Source organism: Botrytis sinoallii, assembly GCF_014898435.1.
Source record: "Botrytis sinoallii strain Bc 23 chromosome Unknown BSIN_023, whole genome shotgun sequence".
NCBI lineage: Eukaryota > Fungi > Ascomycota > Leotiomycetes > Helotiales > Sclerotiniaceae > Botrytis > Botrytis sinoallii.
Window position 1 is genome coordinate 195,576 of NW_024066050.1, and position 14,152 is coordinate 209,727.

The 14,152-nt window shown below is 42.2% G+C and overlaps 4 protein-coding genes across 4 annotated transcripts; 1 reads left to right on the top strand and 3 right to left on the bottom strand.

Moving 5' to 3' along the window:
* Positions 1–687: 687 nt before the first annotated feature.
* On the bottom strand, positions 688–1,602 carry EAF02_009968 (uncharacterized protein; the record flags this gene model as incomplete). The annotated part of the gene is given in 3 exon segments (XM_038906016.1): positions 688–951; positions 996–1,034; positions 1,048–1,602. 3 exon segments carry the CDS (start codon positions 1,600–1,602, stop codon positions 688–690), a joined length of 858 nt encoding a protein of 285 aa, XP_038754128.1.
* A 1,137-nt stretch (positions 1,603–2,739) lies between these two features.
* On the bottom strand, positions 2,740–4,008 carry EAF02_009969 (uncharacterized protein; the record flags this gene model as incomplete). Its single annotated transcript, XM_038906017.1, has 1 exon — positions 2,740–4,008. One exon carries the CDS (start codon positions 4,006–4,008, stop codon positions 2,740–2,742), a length of 1,269 nt encoding a protein of 422 aa, XP_038754129.1.
* A 1,056-nt stretch (positions 4,009–5,064) lies between these two features.
* On the top strand, positions 5,065–6,459 carry EAF02_009970 (uncharacterized protein; the record flags this gene model as incomplete). The annotated part of the gene is made up of 1 exon (XM_038906018.1): positions 5,065–6,459. One exon carries the CDS (start codon positions 5,065–5,067, stop codon positions 6,457–6,459), a length of 1,395 nt encoding a protein of 464 aa, XP_038754130.1.
* Positions 6,460–7,291: 832 nt separating this feature from the next.
* Positions 7,292–13,499, bottom strand: EAF02_009971 (uncharacterized protein; the record flags this gene model as incomplete). Its single annotated transcript, XM_038906019.1, has 6 exons — positions 7,292–10,600; positions 10,650–11,660; positions 11,709–11,812; positions 11,865–12,582; positions 12,634–12,974; positions 13,022–13,499. 6 exons carry the CDS (start codon positions 13,497–13,499, stop codon positions 7,292–7,294), a joined length of 5,961 nt encoding a protein of 1,986 aa, XP_038754131.1.
* Positions 13,500–14,152: the final 653 nt, after the last annotated feature.

Sequence of the window (14,152 nt, forward strand, 5' to 3'; positions counted from 1 at the left end):
GATACATCGGACTTTAATCGAGCCGATTTCTTTTTTGTTGTTCTTGGGCTGGAGAGGAGAAAGTTAGGACAGGGAATGGACCTTATGTGTTATGATATGATGATAATGTTTTTTCTCAAAATTTTACGATCGTGATGGTGTGATCATGTGATTTTATGTGATTATGATTATGACTGAGTGATGATATATTGAGAGTTGACCTCTGAAGGTTGGATTGGGGGGTGGGAAGTTGGAAGGTGGGTGGGTGATGTATGTACGTATGTTGTATGTATTTATAGAATGATAGATAGATAGATAGATCGTCGATGGTTGATTCTTGTAGATAGATAGGATAGGATAGGATAAGATAGTATGGAATTCTAGAGTAGTGGGGACTCCGGAGTAAGAATTTTCATCTTAGGTGCATGTATGGATGGAATTACTAGGTACATGGAAGGATATGAGATAAGCGGGAATCAGAGGATAGGATTGGATGGGGGTAGGCATTATTTCTGGATTGTTATTGATAACTAGGTACTAGGTTGATATTCAAGTATTCAACTAGACAATATATTCTCAGGGTAGAAATGCAGAAAGAAAAATGATTTACTTGTTCTATCTCCGAATCCTGCGATAGAAACACACAAGGAAACTATGGGATACACATACTTAACGCCGATTATAACTCCGAAGCGTGATGTGACTTCTCTATCTAGGTATGGTCCGATATTCTATGAAGTAGTGCGATATTAGATCACTGTCTAACCGCGTGAAGAAACCCGCGATCTCGGGACCGAAAATCCCATCCTGCACTAAGTGGTCGGCGGCCCCGACGAGCCATGATTGACAATCTTTCTGGGTGATTTTTTTGCCGGGGTTGGTCTTTGGAGAGCCAGGGTGTGTTAGAATGGTAGATGTGTGATGTGGATTCAGAGTAAGTTGTTTGGGTGATAAGGGGTAGAAAACAAAAGTCTCGGATACTCGAATGGAATTTAATGTGGAAATGTCTCACATACCTCATCTTCCACAGAATTTAACGTCTTCCCGGGGTACCTCTTCTTTTCTTACACTTTTCTCAAATGCACAGACCGTTCTTCTATACATATCCACATCCTCACTCACATCCACCCCACATCCCCCGGCATCTAGTATGCTCCCACCATCAATCCACTGCAGTGGAATCCTCTTTGTAGGAATATCCTCAGTGGTATATAAATTATAACTGCATTGGATTTCAAAACGAAATCCATTCCTTACATCTCCGGTGGCGTGGAGACGAACGCCGATGGAGGGGTGGGAGGGAGAGCGGATGAAATAGGCCCAGTGGTCTTTGTAGGGGTGGCCGTTGTAGGTGAGGAGTTCGATGAGGAAGGTATTTGGGGGACCTATGGGTGGGGGAAATGGAGTGGGTGGTAACTTTGCGGGAGTGAACGGTCTGGAGAAAATGGGGGGAGGAGGTGGTGGTGGAGGTGGTGGAGCAGAGCCGGTGCCGGTGCTGGGGGAGTGATTTGTGATTTGGAAATCATCTGATAATGGAGTGGAGTGACCAATTTCTATTGATTCGCTAAATATCGTTGACTCCTTATTCTCAATGGGTGCATGAGAAGGGGTCTGAGAGGTCATGATGATAGCGTCAATCTTTTCGATATTGCTAATATATACACTTAATAACGTTACTCTAATCAAAAATTCGACAAAGTTCAGACAATTGAAAAAATAGCACAAGAAGTAAAACAAACCAAAAAGTAAGCAACTTGCGGAAAAAAGAAATTCAAAAGTTCCTTTTGAGTGAATTTCTAGGCAGTCGTTAATGTAGGTTAAATCAGCCTTATAAAAATGGGTCCGGATTCTGTCCGGGGTAGGTTAAGGGGGTCCCACAAATCTGTGCCGTGAACGTTGGTGGCGCTTTTGCTTTACACCACCTACGTTGTCTGGGTTTGTGTTTTTGGAGTTTTGTGGATGATGTATTTCGATAAAATAATTGTCTGGTTTTGATTTATAACACAATATGTGATGGGAGAAAAAAGGGAGATGTATTGTTTGTGAGGAATCGAGTAGATGAAGGGGTCGCAATTTTGAAGCAGGATAGCTTTGATCTAAGCGAGTGGATTGTTTTTGTAATTAATCCATAAGAAAGTGGTTTTGATGACACTGCTCGTCAAATTCTCCGGGTGAACAGATAGTGAGTGAAATAGCATCTCAATACAAATCAAAGTGCATCAAGGTATTCGATGACAACGAAGCCATGCCTGACTTTTTAAATGTTTGCCGAATCATGTTCTTGAGGTCTGTTGTATTTGTTGAGAGATCGAGCAGGGAATGTTGAACCTCTTATTGACGCCAAACCCTAATTTTGAGGTTAATTTTTACTACCTAGGTATCATCCGGTACGGTTTTACATAAAGTGAGTTCCATAGGTCGGAATATTTGATAATAATTTTCCGGGTCTTAAGAATGACGTATAGAATATCTTCCTAAAAATCGCTCTGGATTATGATACTTGATAGTTATAGGCTTCATTTTTTGTTCAGGAGGACATGGTTTTTGGATAGTTGTTCAATCTATTACATTACTATTGACATCCGCTATTGATATCTGTAAGTTCTACGCGAAAAAAAACATAAATATACATGGTAAAGTGAAAAATATTCCAACGCTCAATCTTGGAATGCTTCCTGTTACCAAAATCCAACTTTGAGAACTACAAAAAGATAAACGCCGTTCCAATTTCAAAGTACAAAAGTGAATAGAATTGACAATTTAGTTTTCAAGACAATGCTTTCTTTTCCTTTCACGCAATAAATCAAAAACGAGTCGAAGTTCATGAATGTCCCATATGAAAGAAGACGATTCTAGAATCTTTAGAACCCATTCAGAATCTACAGGATGTGTTCTGTACGCCTGAGAAATACCCCTAGGATATAGAAAATTGATACAGGCTAGACGGTACGGATTTACATCCCTGTGATTCCTCCAGAAGTTGACCCATTGATCTTCATTTCTCTCTACAGGCAACGATACGATATCTTTGTTCACGTCGACATTTCGTGACAATTGCTCATCTGCCCACTGACATCGTGCGTTCTCTTCTTCTAATGTCAGATCACCAATCATTTCCCTGACAAATGAAATGCTCTCGTAAGAAAAGATACTGCAATTGATGTCGGTAGCCTTGAGAGCATAGACCCCATTCCAATCCAACTTCGCACATTGTTCTGAATCGAGATGCTCTCTCAAGGGTTCGAGAAGTGACGTTAGAATGTTGAAGCACGCGCACTCAAATCTGTAGCGATTGTAGTCTTCGTCTTCGTCTTCTTCTTCTTCTGGTGTGCGGTATTCACGGTCTGGTTGAACACATAACCGAAGCTCGAGTATTTTCCTCGTTCTTCGTGTTTCCCCTTCCCCCTTTCCTAACAATTGCTCAACAAGCTTTTTGATTCTCCCTTCAAACAGTCTGTACGAGTCCGCGTCCCCAGATAAAACTGGAGCAGCATGATCCCCAATGCCACTAACGTTCAACTTTATGCGTCTGATTTGACTGCCGTGATGAACTAAGAACTTGTCCAATCTCTGTCGATTATTTTCAATCAGATCGGGGTCTTCTTCATGCTCATCCTGGACCGGTATTGCTTCGAAATTGAAGTCTGCCGCTTCTACTGTGGCTATCCAGCCTCCTTCCGATTCATATATCTCAGGGTATCCTAGATATTCAGATTCCTCGAGTTCCAGTGTAATCGGAATGAGTGTTTCTCGATAAAATTCTGTCAAACATGTAGCTCGCACATCCTTGGATATTGATAGCACATTGAGTGCATCGTTGATATGTCTCGTTTGAATCCCATAGTTAGAGAATCTTGAGCTTTTGTCTTGGGCCTCCTTAAGAAGCCGTTTGAACGTAGTATGCAGAATTTCGTTGGGAAGATTGAGAAAAGTGAAGCGTTCGCTTCTCTTTGTGATAGGAGCAGAGGTCAAGTTTGAGGATTCACTACGATTGTTTGTGAAACTGAAGATCCCATAAGAGGAAGACATCTTGGAATGTGAAGTGATAGGAAACACTGATATAATACCCGTATAGACAGGCATGAGTATATGCGAATGTGTAAATGTATATGAATGTATGAATAGATAAAATGTATGAACTCACTGGAATAATTTTGGAAGGATGATACGGAGAAAAATAAAAGTTTTGGAGATTCTCGCACGTCATGAAAGCTGAGAGAAGACTAATCCTCATAGTACCATTTTTTGACTGTTCGGTTCACACCGGAGCATTACTAGTCTATAGACCATTTGACTGATTGGTGCAGATCCAGATACTCTAAGTTTTCTGGTGTACTTACTTTTCAATTTGTTATCAAATTGTAGACTGATTCCTCAGATTTCGATCCGATCAAGCATATAAATGAATGAATGGAATATGAAGCATGGGATGAACACACAGAATGATTGCAATATCTGAGATATCCATGATAAATCCAGCCTGATTGTTGAGAAACCAGATTTTACTGTTCTCGTCATGAACTGGTCATGACTAGGAAGACTAGCTCCATATAGTACATGAAATAGTATGAGCTACCCCAGGTTTTTTTTTCAAAAGTAGAAATTTGCGGGGCTCCCTCGTCAAGCTAGGCGAACTTGGCGAAGTATAAAATTGCACGTGATGAGATATTATGTAATCACGGACTTCACCTCTCAACCTCGGCATTGCAGCCTCGCGATATCTTCATACTTTGACAGCTTCTTATTAACAGATTCTTATAACATTCAACTCCTTTTTCATATCTATCTATAATGTCTGCGGTTATTTATTATGCCATATGAAACACAAATAGTGTCAATTTTAATATCTTTCAATATTCATCTGATAATTTCGACATTGGCGTCTCTATCAAGCACAAGCTCATCACAATCGAATCGCGAAGCTGAGGATTGAATTCTCACACGAACTTTTACGAACACCACGAATACAACTATCAGCATTGTGTATCAAAGCTTGCCATTCCAATCCAAGCTGCTCACTACAGCTTCTACGACCCAAAGTAGCCATCCAATACCTCGCACAGCAAATCTCACCGCGCGTCCATAATGTCTTCAGAACCACCCCTCGACCCCTACAAACCCTCCCTATTCGAACTCCTCTCCTCAACTCAACTATCATCTCTACTTCCTCCCTCGCTACATTATCTCCTGACTGTCGCTACCCATCGACATCCACGCCACCTCCTTCCAATCCTCAATTCTTTCCACGAACTCCACGCCCTTCTCTTCCTAGCAATCGAACATCACTACCTATCAACCTATTCCTCCTCCTTCGTCGAGAACTTCTACTCTCTAAAACGCGAACGAGCCCTACCCCCCGCAATAGGCTCCTTAAAATTGACTGCCGAAGGCGCCAACGCCAGTCTACGAGAAGCAACAAAACTTACAACAAAAGACGTATGGAAAAATCTCGCTGTCTTGGTCGGAATCCCCTATCTCAAACGCCGCCTCGATGAGTCCGCAGAAATAAATGCACCTCGCGCCCTCCTGGGCGCAAATTACACCCGCATGCCACCAAATCCTACACTCCGCCAACGATTTCTCCATTACTATCGCTGGTTTCTTACTAATGTATATCCCAGCGTCAACGCCGCGTATTATTTCAGCATCTTGGCCTTCAATTTGCGCTACCTATTTTCCAACTCAAAATCCGGCTCAGGAGTTTATTCCGACCCCTTTCTCTGGCTTATAGGCACTCGCATCCGAAGATTAAGTCAAGCAGACTTCCAAGCATTTGAAGCCCTTGCAAATGCCCCCTCATCTACGACACCAGGAGGTAACCTGGGTATAAGAAGTCTGTTAGATCCGAGATTGGCGATGGGAAGATTAGGGGCTGGATTGAAGCTGTTGTTACCAACGAGTATCTTTGCGCTCAAGTTTCTGGAATGGTGGCATGCGAGTGATTTCGCGAGACAATTGTCAAAGAAAGCGACGGAGGGATTGGAGCTACCACCGCCTATCATTTCGTATACACCTCCAGCCACTACTCCCTCCAAACCATCATCCTCATCAAAGCCGGAAGCCGCATCTCCAACATCCCTAGAAGATAAATCCTCAGAGGAGCCCATAAACCCACCCATCTCGACTCTTACCAACCTCCCAATCTACGTTGTTCCCGCACCTTCTTCCTCAAGCACAGAGGCTCTAGAGAACTGTCCGATTTGCTTACAAGAAATCACCACCCCAACGGCTTGTCAGACGGGTTATGTATACTGTTATACTTGCATTCATCGCTGGATCGAGGGGGTACATGAGTTACAAGAGACATTTATGAAAGGAGGGGCAGAGGTTGTAGCGAGTGGTGAGAAAGAAGATGAGAAGGAAAAGGAGAAATATAGGGAAACAAGAGAAGGAAAATGGGAAAGCGGCGCAGGTAGATGTGCGGTTAGTGGAAGGAGGGTATTGGGTGGTGTTGGGGGGTTGAGGAGAGTTCTGGTTTAAGCACGAGGATGCATATTGGCTTGGAAAGTCGGAGATATGACGAAAGCTGAGATGAGATGATAGTCTTCTCCGGAATTCCGAGTTCACATCATACCATACTATCATCCACACTCAGCAAGAGGAGAAACGAAAAACTACAACTAGACGAAATAATGTCCATTTTACCAGTTTTAGAAAGCGAAGCTGGAGCATTTCAAATCGGAGTTTGGATGTCATGTCATGGAACTAATAGCATTTTGGCGTTGTATTCCGATTTCACTTCATTATTTACTTAGATATCACATACACATATAATGAAACCATCAAGTCAGTCAAAACTAAATCACCATTTCTCGAATACATAGATGAGAAGCTTTAGCTTTTTCTTTTTGCTATTCAACTATCATTGAAGAAAAAGCTAGCTAGCTATGTATTATCCATGCATGTATGATTTAACCTAAGTGAGGAGAAATCGCCATCACTTTGCACCACATCGCATCTTATTGTGATCGATAAAAAACCCCGCTGTGTCCCCTGTAGATGATATCACACGTAAGTATGCTTTCAAGCAAAGAAACCTTGCTGAATCAAAAAAGATGAAACTCGTGAGTGAGAAACTTTTAGAATATCATCGTGTCGTCACCTCTCACTCACTAGAAATCTATGAAATCATCTGGCCGTAAAAAGTCATGGCCGTGAAAGTCATGTCGTGAATTGCGAGAAACGCAATGCTGTCTACCCATCATTCCGAGCAAAATGCCAAATCGTGCCGTGCTTGATTCGTGATCTTAAAGTCGTGAATGAAGTATCGAAAATTTCTCCGTCAGTTTCTTCATGCCTGTAATTCCATGCTTCAAATTTCCAGTAACTTTTGTTTTTGTGCTCTCAACGGTCCCGCAGCTTCATTCCCCTTTTCATCTCCATTCAAACCACCCTCATTTTCCTTCAAAAGATTGCCAACAACCTCTTCTCGATATCCCATGCTAATGCCCTCCATTCCGTCTTCACGTTCAACAAATTCGATATTGCCCTCTTCGTCAACAACATCCCCGTTACATGCGCATCCATATTCCTCTCTGAATTCTCTGACACTCATCCCCTCCAACTTCACTAGGGCTTTCCTTGCTGCTCCTACCCTAGCATATCTCATACTTTCGGCAGTGGCAGTTGATACCACCTTATTGTGCACAATGACCCCACAAACCACAACATTCTTTCTACCATCCTCTCCAGGTACTTCCTTACTGACTGGTGCCCAGTCCTCACATCCCATGTTCTTTTGCAAGAAATTTGTAAGGAAAGTGGTTGGGTGCTTATTAGCATAGGTATCATAGATACTCATATCATCAAAGTACCATCTAATATGCATTTCAAAGAACTTCTCAACTTCACCGTAGTTATACTCAGAGTCGACAAAAATGGCACCAATGAATGCTTCTACTATATCGGGAAGACATTTAGGAGGTTGACGAATGGCAATCCAATAATCACGAGCATAATCATCTTCCTCTTTACCGGCTCTCTTTGCGTCTGCTTTGGCTTGAATGAGAGCTTCATTGATATCCGAGGAGTAATCTGCAATCATTTTTTGAACTTGAGAATCGAGTGTCAGTAGATGTTTGTGAAAACCCAATTTAACACAGAGAGCTCCAAGAAACTGGTTGGATACCATAGCCATCTTGTGCTCAGTGAGCCACTGAGGATCTTTTGTTGGATGGTTGTGGAAAAGGAAGTTGACACATGCCATATCGAGTAGCGAGTCACCCAAAAATTCGAGACGTTGATAACAAGGAATTTGCTCGTAGATGAACAAGTATGCCGGATGGATGAAAGCTGATCTTAACAGGCGTGGGTGTTTAAAATGATATGGATGTTTCACCTCAATTTGTCTTGCCATATCAATTTGTGCAGCTGTAGCTACAGCAGTTTGCCACTTTGGTTTCTCATACAATTTGTAATAATCAGACCATACAACAGCATTATGGTTATCACTATTGACGACTTCGGTAACGGCACGAACTGCATTATCCATGGATTTGCTTTCGTGATGACTTAGTAAAGCAGCGCCAATCATTGCCTCACAAACATCTGCGACTGACTTATCACCGAGCTTATGGGTATTTGGTGCCGTTGCTGTCTTTCCTCTTAATAACTCGGGGCCCTCAGGATACCAGGCACGTCGGTTGAATGCTGCTGACCGAATGTATTTGTAAAGCTCCAGTTTCAAAGCCGTGTTGAACAGATTTTTGTTGCAAATTAGACACATACGATCAACATGGTAGCGGAATTCGTCACTATCAGGGTTCAGACCGTAAAGAGATATTGATGTTCCCATCTTCAAGAAGCAGTCCCCAAGAAACTCCAATCGTTCATAATTATTGCCCATTCCTCTTTGAAAGTTTGTCTGTTCCTCGCCATGCTCTCCAGAATTGTCAGAATCCTTGGTTACAGCTTCTAGCGCAAGATCTGGACGAATGTCAAGATGTAACAAGTCTGTTGCTTCAAGAGCAATGAGATATGATTCTACTCGATGAATAATTGCAGGCAAAAGATAAGCCATTGCAACCACGGTAGTTGGAAGAGGCGATACCTTCAACGGTTCTAAAATAACATAACACTTCTTTGATGTCTCGACCTCTCCTCCATCAAACTCATCAAGCAAATTTCTCCGAAGTGAAATGTAGGTTGCTTCAACTACAGGCTGTTCTTCATCAAAAGTTCGTCTTGTTCTAGCTTTTGCCCAGAGACTACAACTATACTCCATGATATTACTATTATTCTTCCTAGCTCCCCTCCTGGGGGCCGTGTTTGGTGGGACTGGATCCAATGGTTTGTATTCCTTCGTGATGCCAACAGACCATAATTTCCGCGATCCATCAAAGGGATCAGTTATAAATTTGTCTTTGAAATAATTATCGGGCTTCCCTAACCATGGCTTGTACTCCCATGGTTTATCAGCTTGTTTGTTCTCGAAGTCTTGGACATATGCAACTGTCTCCCAGTCGATTATTGACATTGGGATTTGTGATTTCCAGTCGACAATGGTGTTCAAACAGCTGATGGGAACTATAAAGTAGGGCATACTATCGGGGTCTGATTTGTAGGCTTTACTGAACACATCTTGGAATAAACATAGGGTGAACATATTGACCTGGTCAAGCATGTTTCCTTCGAGCGTAATTGAGGAAGCGAGAGGTACGCACGAGACTGGAGAGTTTCGTCCTCCTCCAAAATGAAGAACAAATTCTGGCAAATCAGGCAGGGGACATCTTGTCAACAATCCCAAGGGTTGAGATGCTCTGTCAAGACTATCTGGAGTTTTAAGAGACAAGACAGTCATATAAAATATGCCTTGATCCCCTTTGGAAGACCATAAAGTTGGTTTAGTCTGCATATCATAAGCTTCTCGCTTTTTTCCATCCACAGCCAAAAGTGCATTTCTCATCATGTGTGCCGATCTTTTGAATGTAGAAAGTAGGTAGTCGTTGATATACCCTTTCTTGTGCAAAATCACACACGTCTCGAAGGCTGCGGAGCATTTGGCCACTTGTTTGGTTGTTGCTGGTCGACCAATTGCTCCACGTATGGGTGCTTCCTCTGGTAAGATGACCTCGCAAACAAATTGCTTATCGACAGTTGTGACGACATAATCCACCCGAAGAACCGACTCTGGGGCTCGAGGAAGCGAGTCAACGAAGGCGGATAGGACCGTTAAGCTCATTCTGTAAGTAAGTTTTGCGTCACTATTTGGAACAGGGTAGATTCGATGGCCTCGTTCCTTCTTGAGGAAATAGTCCATATTGAAATTATTTCCGGTCAATTTGCGATCTTCTGGAAGAGCAGAAGCGAAAAGCTTCAGCATTTTCTCATGCTTCAAAACCTCTTTGATTGTATCAATGTGTTCCTCGTTGTGGCTCTCTACCATGTGGTAATACCTTGAATTGACATGCCTAGCACGACCTCTGGATTGAATGTACTGAATGACTGTATTGTATAAATCAAATCTGACAACGAGATTACAGTCAGGAATATCGAGGCCTTCTTCAGCAACTGACGTTGCGATAAGGCAGTTGATCTTACCATTGCGAAAATCATGCATGGTAAGAGTTTGCGATCTGAAAGTGATATGCATTTCCCCGGCTGAAGCAGACGTAGTACCAACCTGTAAGAGTGTTAGGAGTTATGTTCAGTGAATAGAATCAGTTACATACCAGCGGTGCAACCTTCAAGAATGGTGTGCCGGCTTCAGGTGTGGAGAGAAGTGAGGCTAGAAGGCGTGCGGTATATCTCTCTCTGACAAACACAATACACTTGTCATTGGTGGGCCGTTGGAAACGATCTTTGAGAATACTTAAGAGAGCAACCACTTTGGTAGATAAATTGCTCGAATAGTGGACTTTTGTTGTGAGATCATCAGATAATCTTGATGCAAAGTGGGGTGGCTCGAAAATGTGATTTTTGACAATGGACTTGGCTTCTTCAAGCTGTTCCTTGCGTTTCTCTAGCACATCAAGTGGCTCTGGGACTCTTTTCTTATGATGCGCCTGCTCTGTCTTTGCTTGTAGTTTCTTAGACTCTTCTTCTTGAAGACAAAAAGTCCAGATCTGGTCAACACACCAAGATCCTAGAGTCCTACTAGCTTCTGTCCCAAATACAAACGGCTTTCGAAAGATAGGATTATCCTTCAGAAGCGGGAGCATTTGAAGATATAGAGGAGTATTAAACTTCGGGCCCAAAGGATCATAATATGCAATAGTTTCAGGTTTGCCTTTGATTGAGTATTGCAGCAAGCTGGGATCTTCCGCAGTACATATCTGACTGTGTAACAGACCTTCAAGTTCCTCTGCAGCTTTCTTGACATTATCTCTAGCATCTACAGGTGATGCTGTCATCCCGAATATCTTAGGCAGAGTGAAATCTTTTCCCGTGTCATTGCGATAAAAATCCTTGATAATCCTGGCATAAGGATGATCTTTCTTTGCATGATGAGCTTCATCGAAAATGAGCAGATTTATCTGACCCATTGTAACAAACGAATGGTGCAAGCATTGACGTAAAATTTCTGCGGTGCAGACAATGACCATGTTCGCATCCATTCGTTTTTTCCACTTTATGTGATCGGACAAATCAGTTCCCGTAAGCCCACAGATCATGTCTGTTGGCTGATTGAGATTGTTTCTGAGCACCGAGTGTTGTTGATGACAAAGGGTCACGGAATCAACCTTATTTACATGTTAGTGTTGATATATCAAGTATCATGTCAGACGTACCAAGAAGAATGAAACACGATGAGACTTGCCAATAGCTCTATCTTCAAGCTCTTGGTCTATGATCCACCGAAGTAAGAGAACTGCAATGAATGTTTTGCCAGACCCTAAAAATATTAGCCAGATTGGTAAAAATAGAACGGTCAAAGAAAAGCTTACCTGTATCAAGCACAGCTATAATATTCTGTTTCTTTGCCTTCTCAAATAATTCAAGCTGATAGTCCCTGGGACTTTCTATAATATGCTGTTTTTCTGCCTGGTCTATCAACCACCGAGTAGACTGAATTGCTTCATCATTTGCATGTGAAATCTTTTCTGTCTTTGGCTGTTTGGTAGCCTCCTTGAGAAAAACGTCAAATATAGCAGCATTCTTTTGTTTTCGTGCTGAGATACGTTTGATATCGGGAATGGCTTGGTTCGTGTCCTCTTCCTCTTCATCTTCCCCATCCTCTTCAACAACAGGCAGATCTTTCTGGTTGGAACCTTGGTTATTATCTAGAATTTCATCGTTCGATTTGAGATCATCAAGGGAAGAGGAAGTTTTATTATAAACCTGGTTGTGACTCGCTTGAGGATGCAAAGGCCGCCTAAGTTCTGCGAAAACATCATCGGTTGTTCTCGTAGCAAGTGCAAATGGTGTAGGGACTTGATTGATTGGGGATACACTCGCAGAATGTTTCTCCGGAGATGATGGATCAAGCTGTAAAGGAAAGTTTCCAGAAGGTATTTGGTCTCCAGAGTCTAATGGTAGAATTACGGGAGAACCTGCCTCATCCATTCTGGGGAGTAAAGGGATTTCAGGATCTGTCATCTTAGAGCTTTGAGCTGGATTACGAGTGGCTATTGCGGTTTGCTGTGTAGTAATCGAGTCGATGACCTGTTGAGGACCAGTTAGCCAGTACGGAGAGCCCAGATACATAGAACTGACCGTCGTTGCAACCACATCCGCATGGTGAGAAACTGGTGACAACTTCATATCCGCAGTCCCAGCAAGAAAAGATTTATCGAAGGTATCAGCTTGAGCCATGTCTGTTCTTGAAACCTTTTGAAAGCCTTCACCCGGGCGAGTACCGATGATAACTGGTTTGAGTATCTTTGGGTCAAGAGTTCTTGGATTCTCGATAGAAGAAGCCCAATTTCCCTGTAACTTTCCTCTTGTGCGGGGTATGCTTGAAGAAGGGAAAGGATTCAATGATAAGAAGGCGGATGAACCGAAATTCAGTTTTGAGGCGTGAATTTGGAGGAGGTTTTTAGCTTTTGGAATTTCCTCTTTTGGCAAATTTTGCTTTGGGGAGTGAATTGAATAAGATCAGGACTCGAAGATCTTGAAGACTCTTCTAGTAAGCTTGTTTCGTGCAATGGTATAGTCGTGTTAGCAATTGGTGCGGAGAGGCCTTGCCCTAGATTAGTGAAAGATTGTTGCGCAAACAAACTCGAAGCTTGAAATGAATGGGAAGATTTATTAAAGAGTGGCCTCTCCGGCTTCCTTAGAGGAGGTCCAAAGATAAATTCCAGATTGCTATCAGGTGAAAGAGGGGGAGAACTTTTGGCATCACCTTGATTGCCTGTTGAAGATAGGGAAGCCTTTTTGAGATAACCACTGTTGAAATCTACTTTAGCATTTCCATTGCCATGTGCAGAAGGTATATTTTCCCGAAAAGTATACTGGGCGACGGAAGAAGACAAGGTTTTAGGTGGATCGATAGTAACAATATCATCAAATGATAAAAGATCCTCTTGATCTGAAGGAGTTATGTCTTTTCTTCCTGCTTGTCGATTTCCATTAGTTTCCATTGTTAATACCAAAAGCAAACACAATTAGTGTAAAATGGTTTGATTTTGCATTCATGCACCTCTTCCAGCGCATGCTGCAGGGTGGGATGAGGTCTACCGTGCAACACTGGCAGGCAGAAGTCAAAATGTAGAAATGATGAACAAGAGAAAGGAAAAGAGGCAGGAAAGGCGCAAATACACTTTTAAGGGATGAGAAAGAGGTTTGTCAAGATGCAATGGATATTTGCAGAGTGTTGAGAGGTGAGAGAAATTGAATTTTTTTATCTGGTTGTGATATTGAGAAGAAGTGAATTTCCCCTCCCCCCAACTGGAGTTTCATCTGATGCGAAAAGATCAACAATAACAATGAAGACTTTTTGCTGCTGATAAGTTTCTCATTATCTGTGGGGCATCGTTCGCTTGTGCTCCTGCTAGTGGCTGAAATATGCTAAAGATCTTTCCCGATTTGGAAATAATGAAGATATATAAATTTAGAGAAGAATTGTATAAGGAAAGTGAGTTCGTTTTTGTTATTAAATAAGCTATATCTTGAGTTTACCTAGGCTCCTAGGTGCCTGCTAGGTACCTAGTAGATTCACTTACCTATTGTGGAGAATTTATTATAGATCTGCCAAATCTGAGTGAATCAGGAAGGCGGTCTGCTGTCATCCACT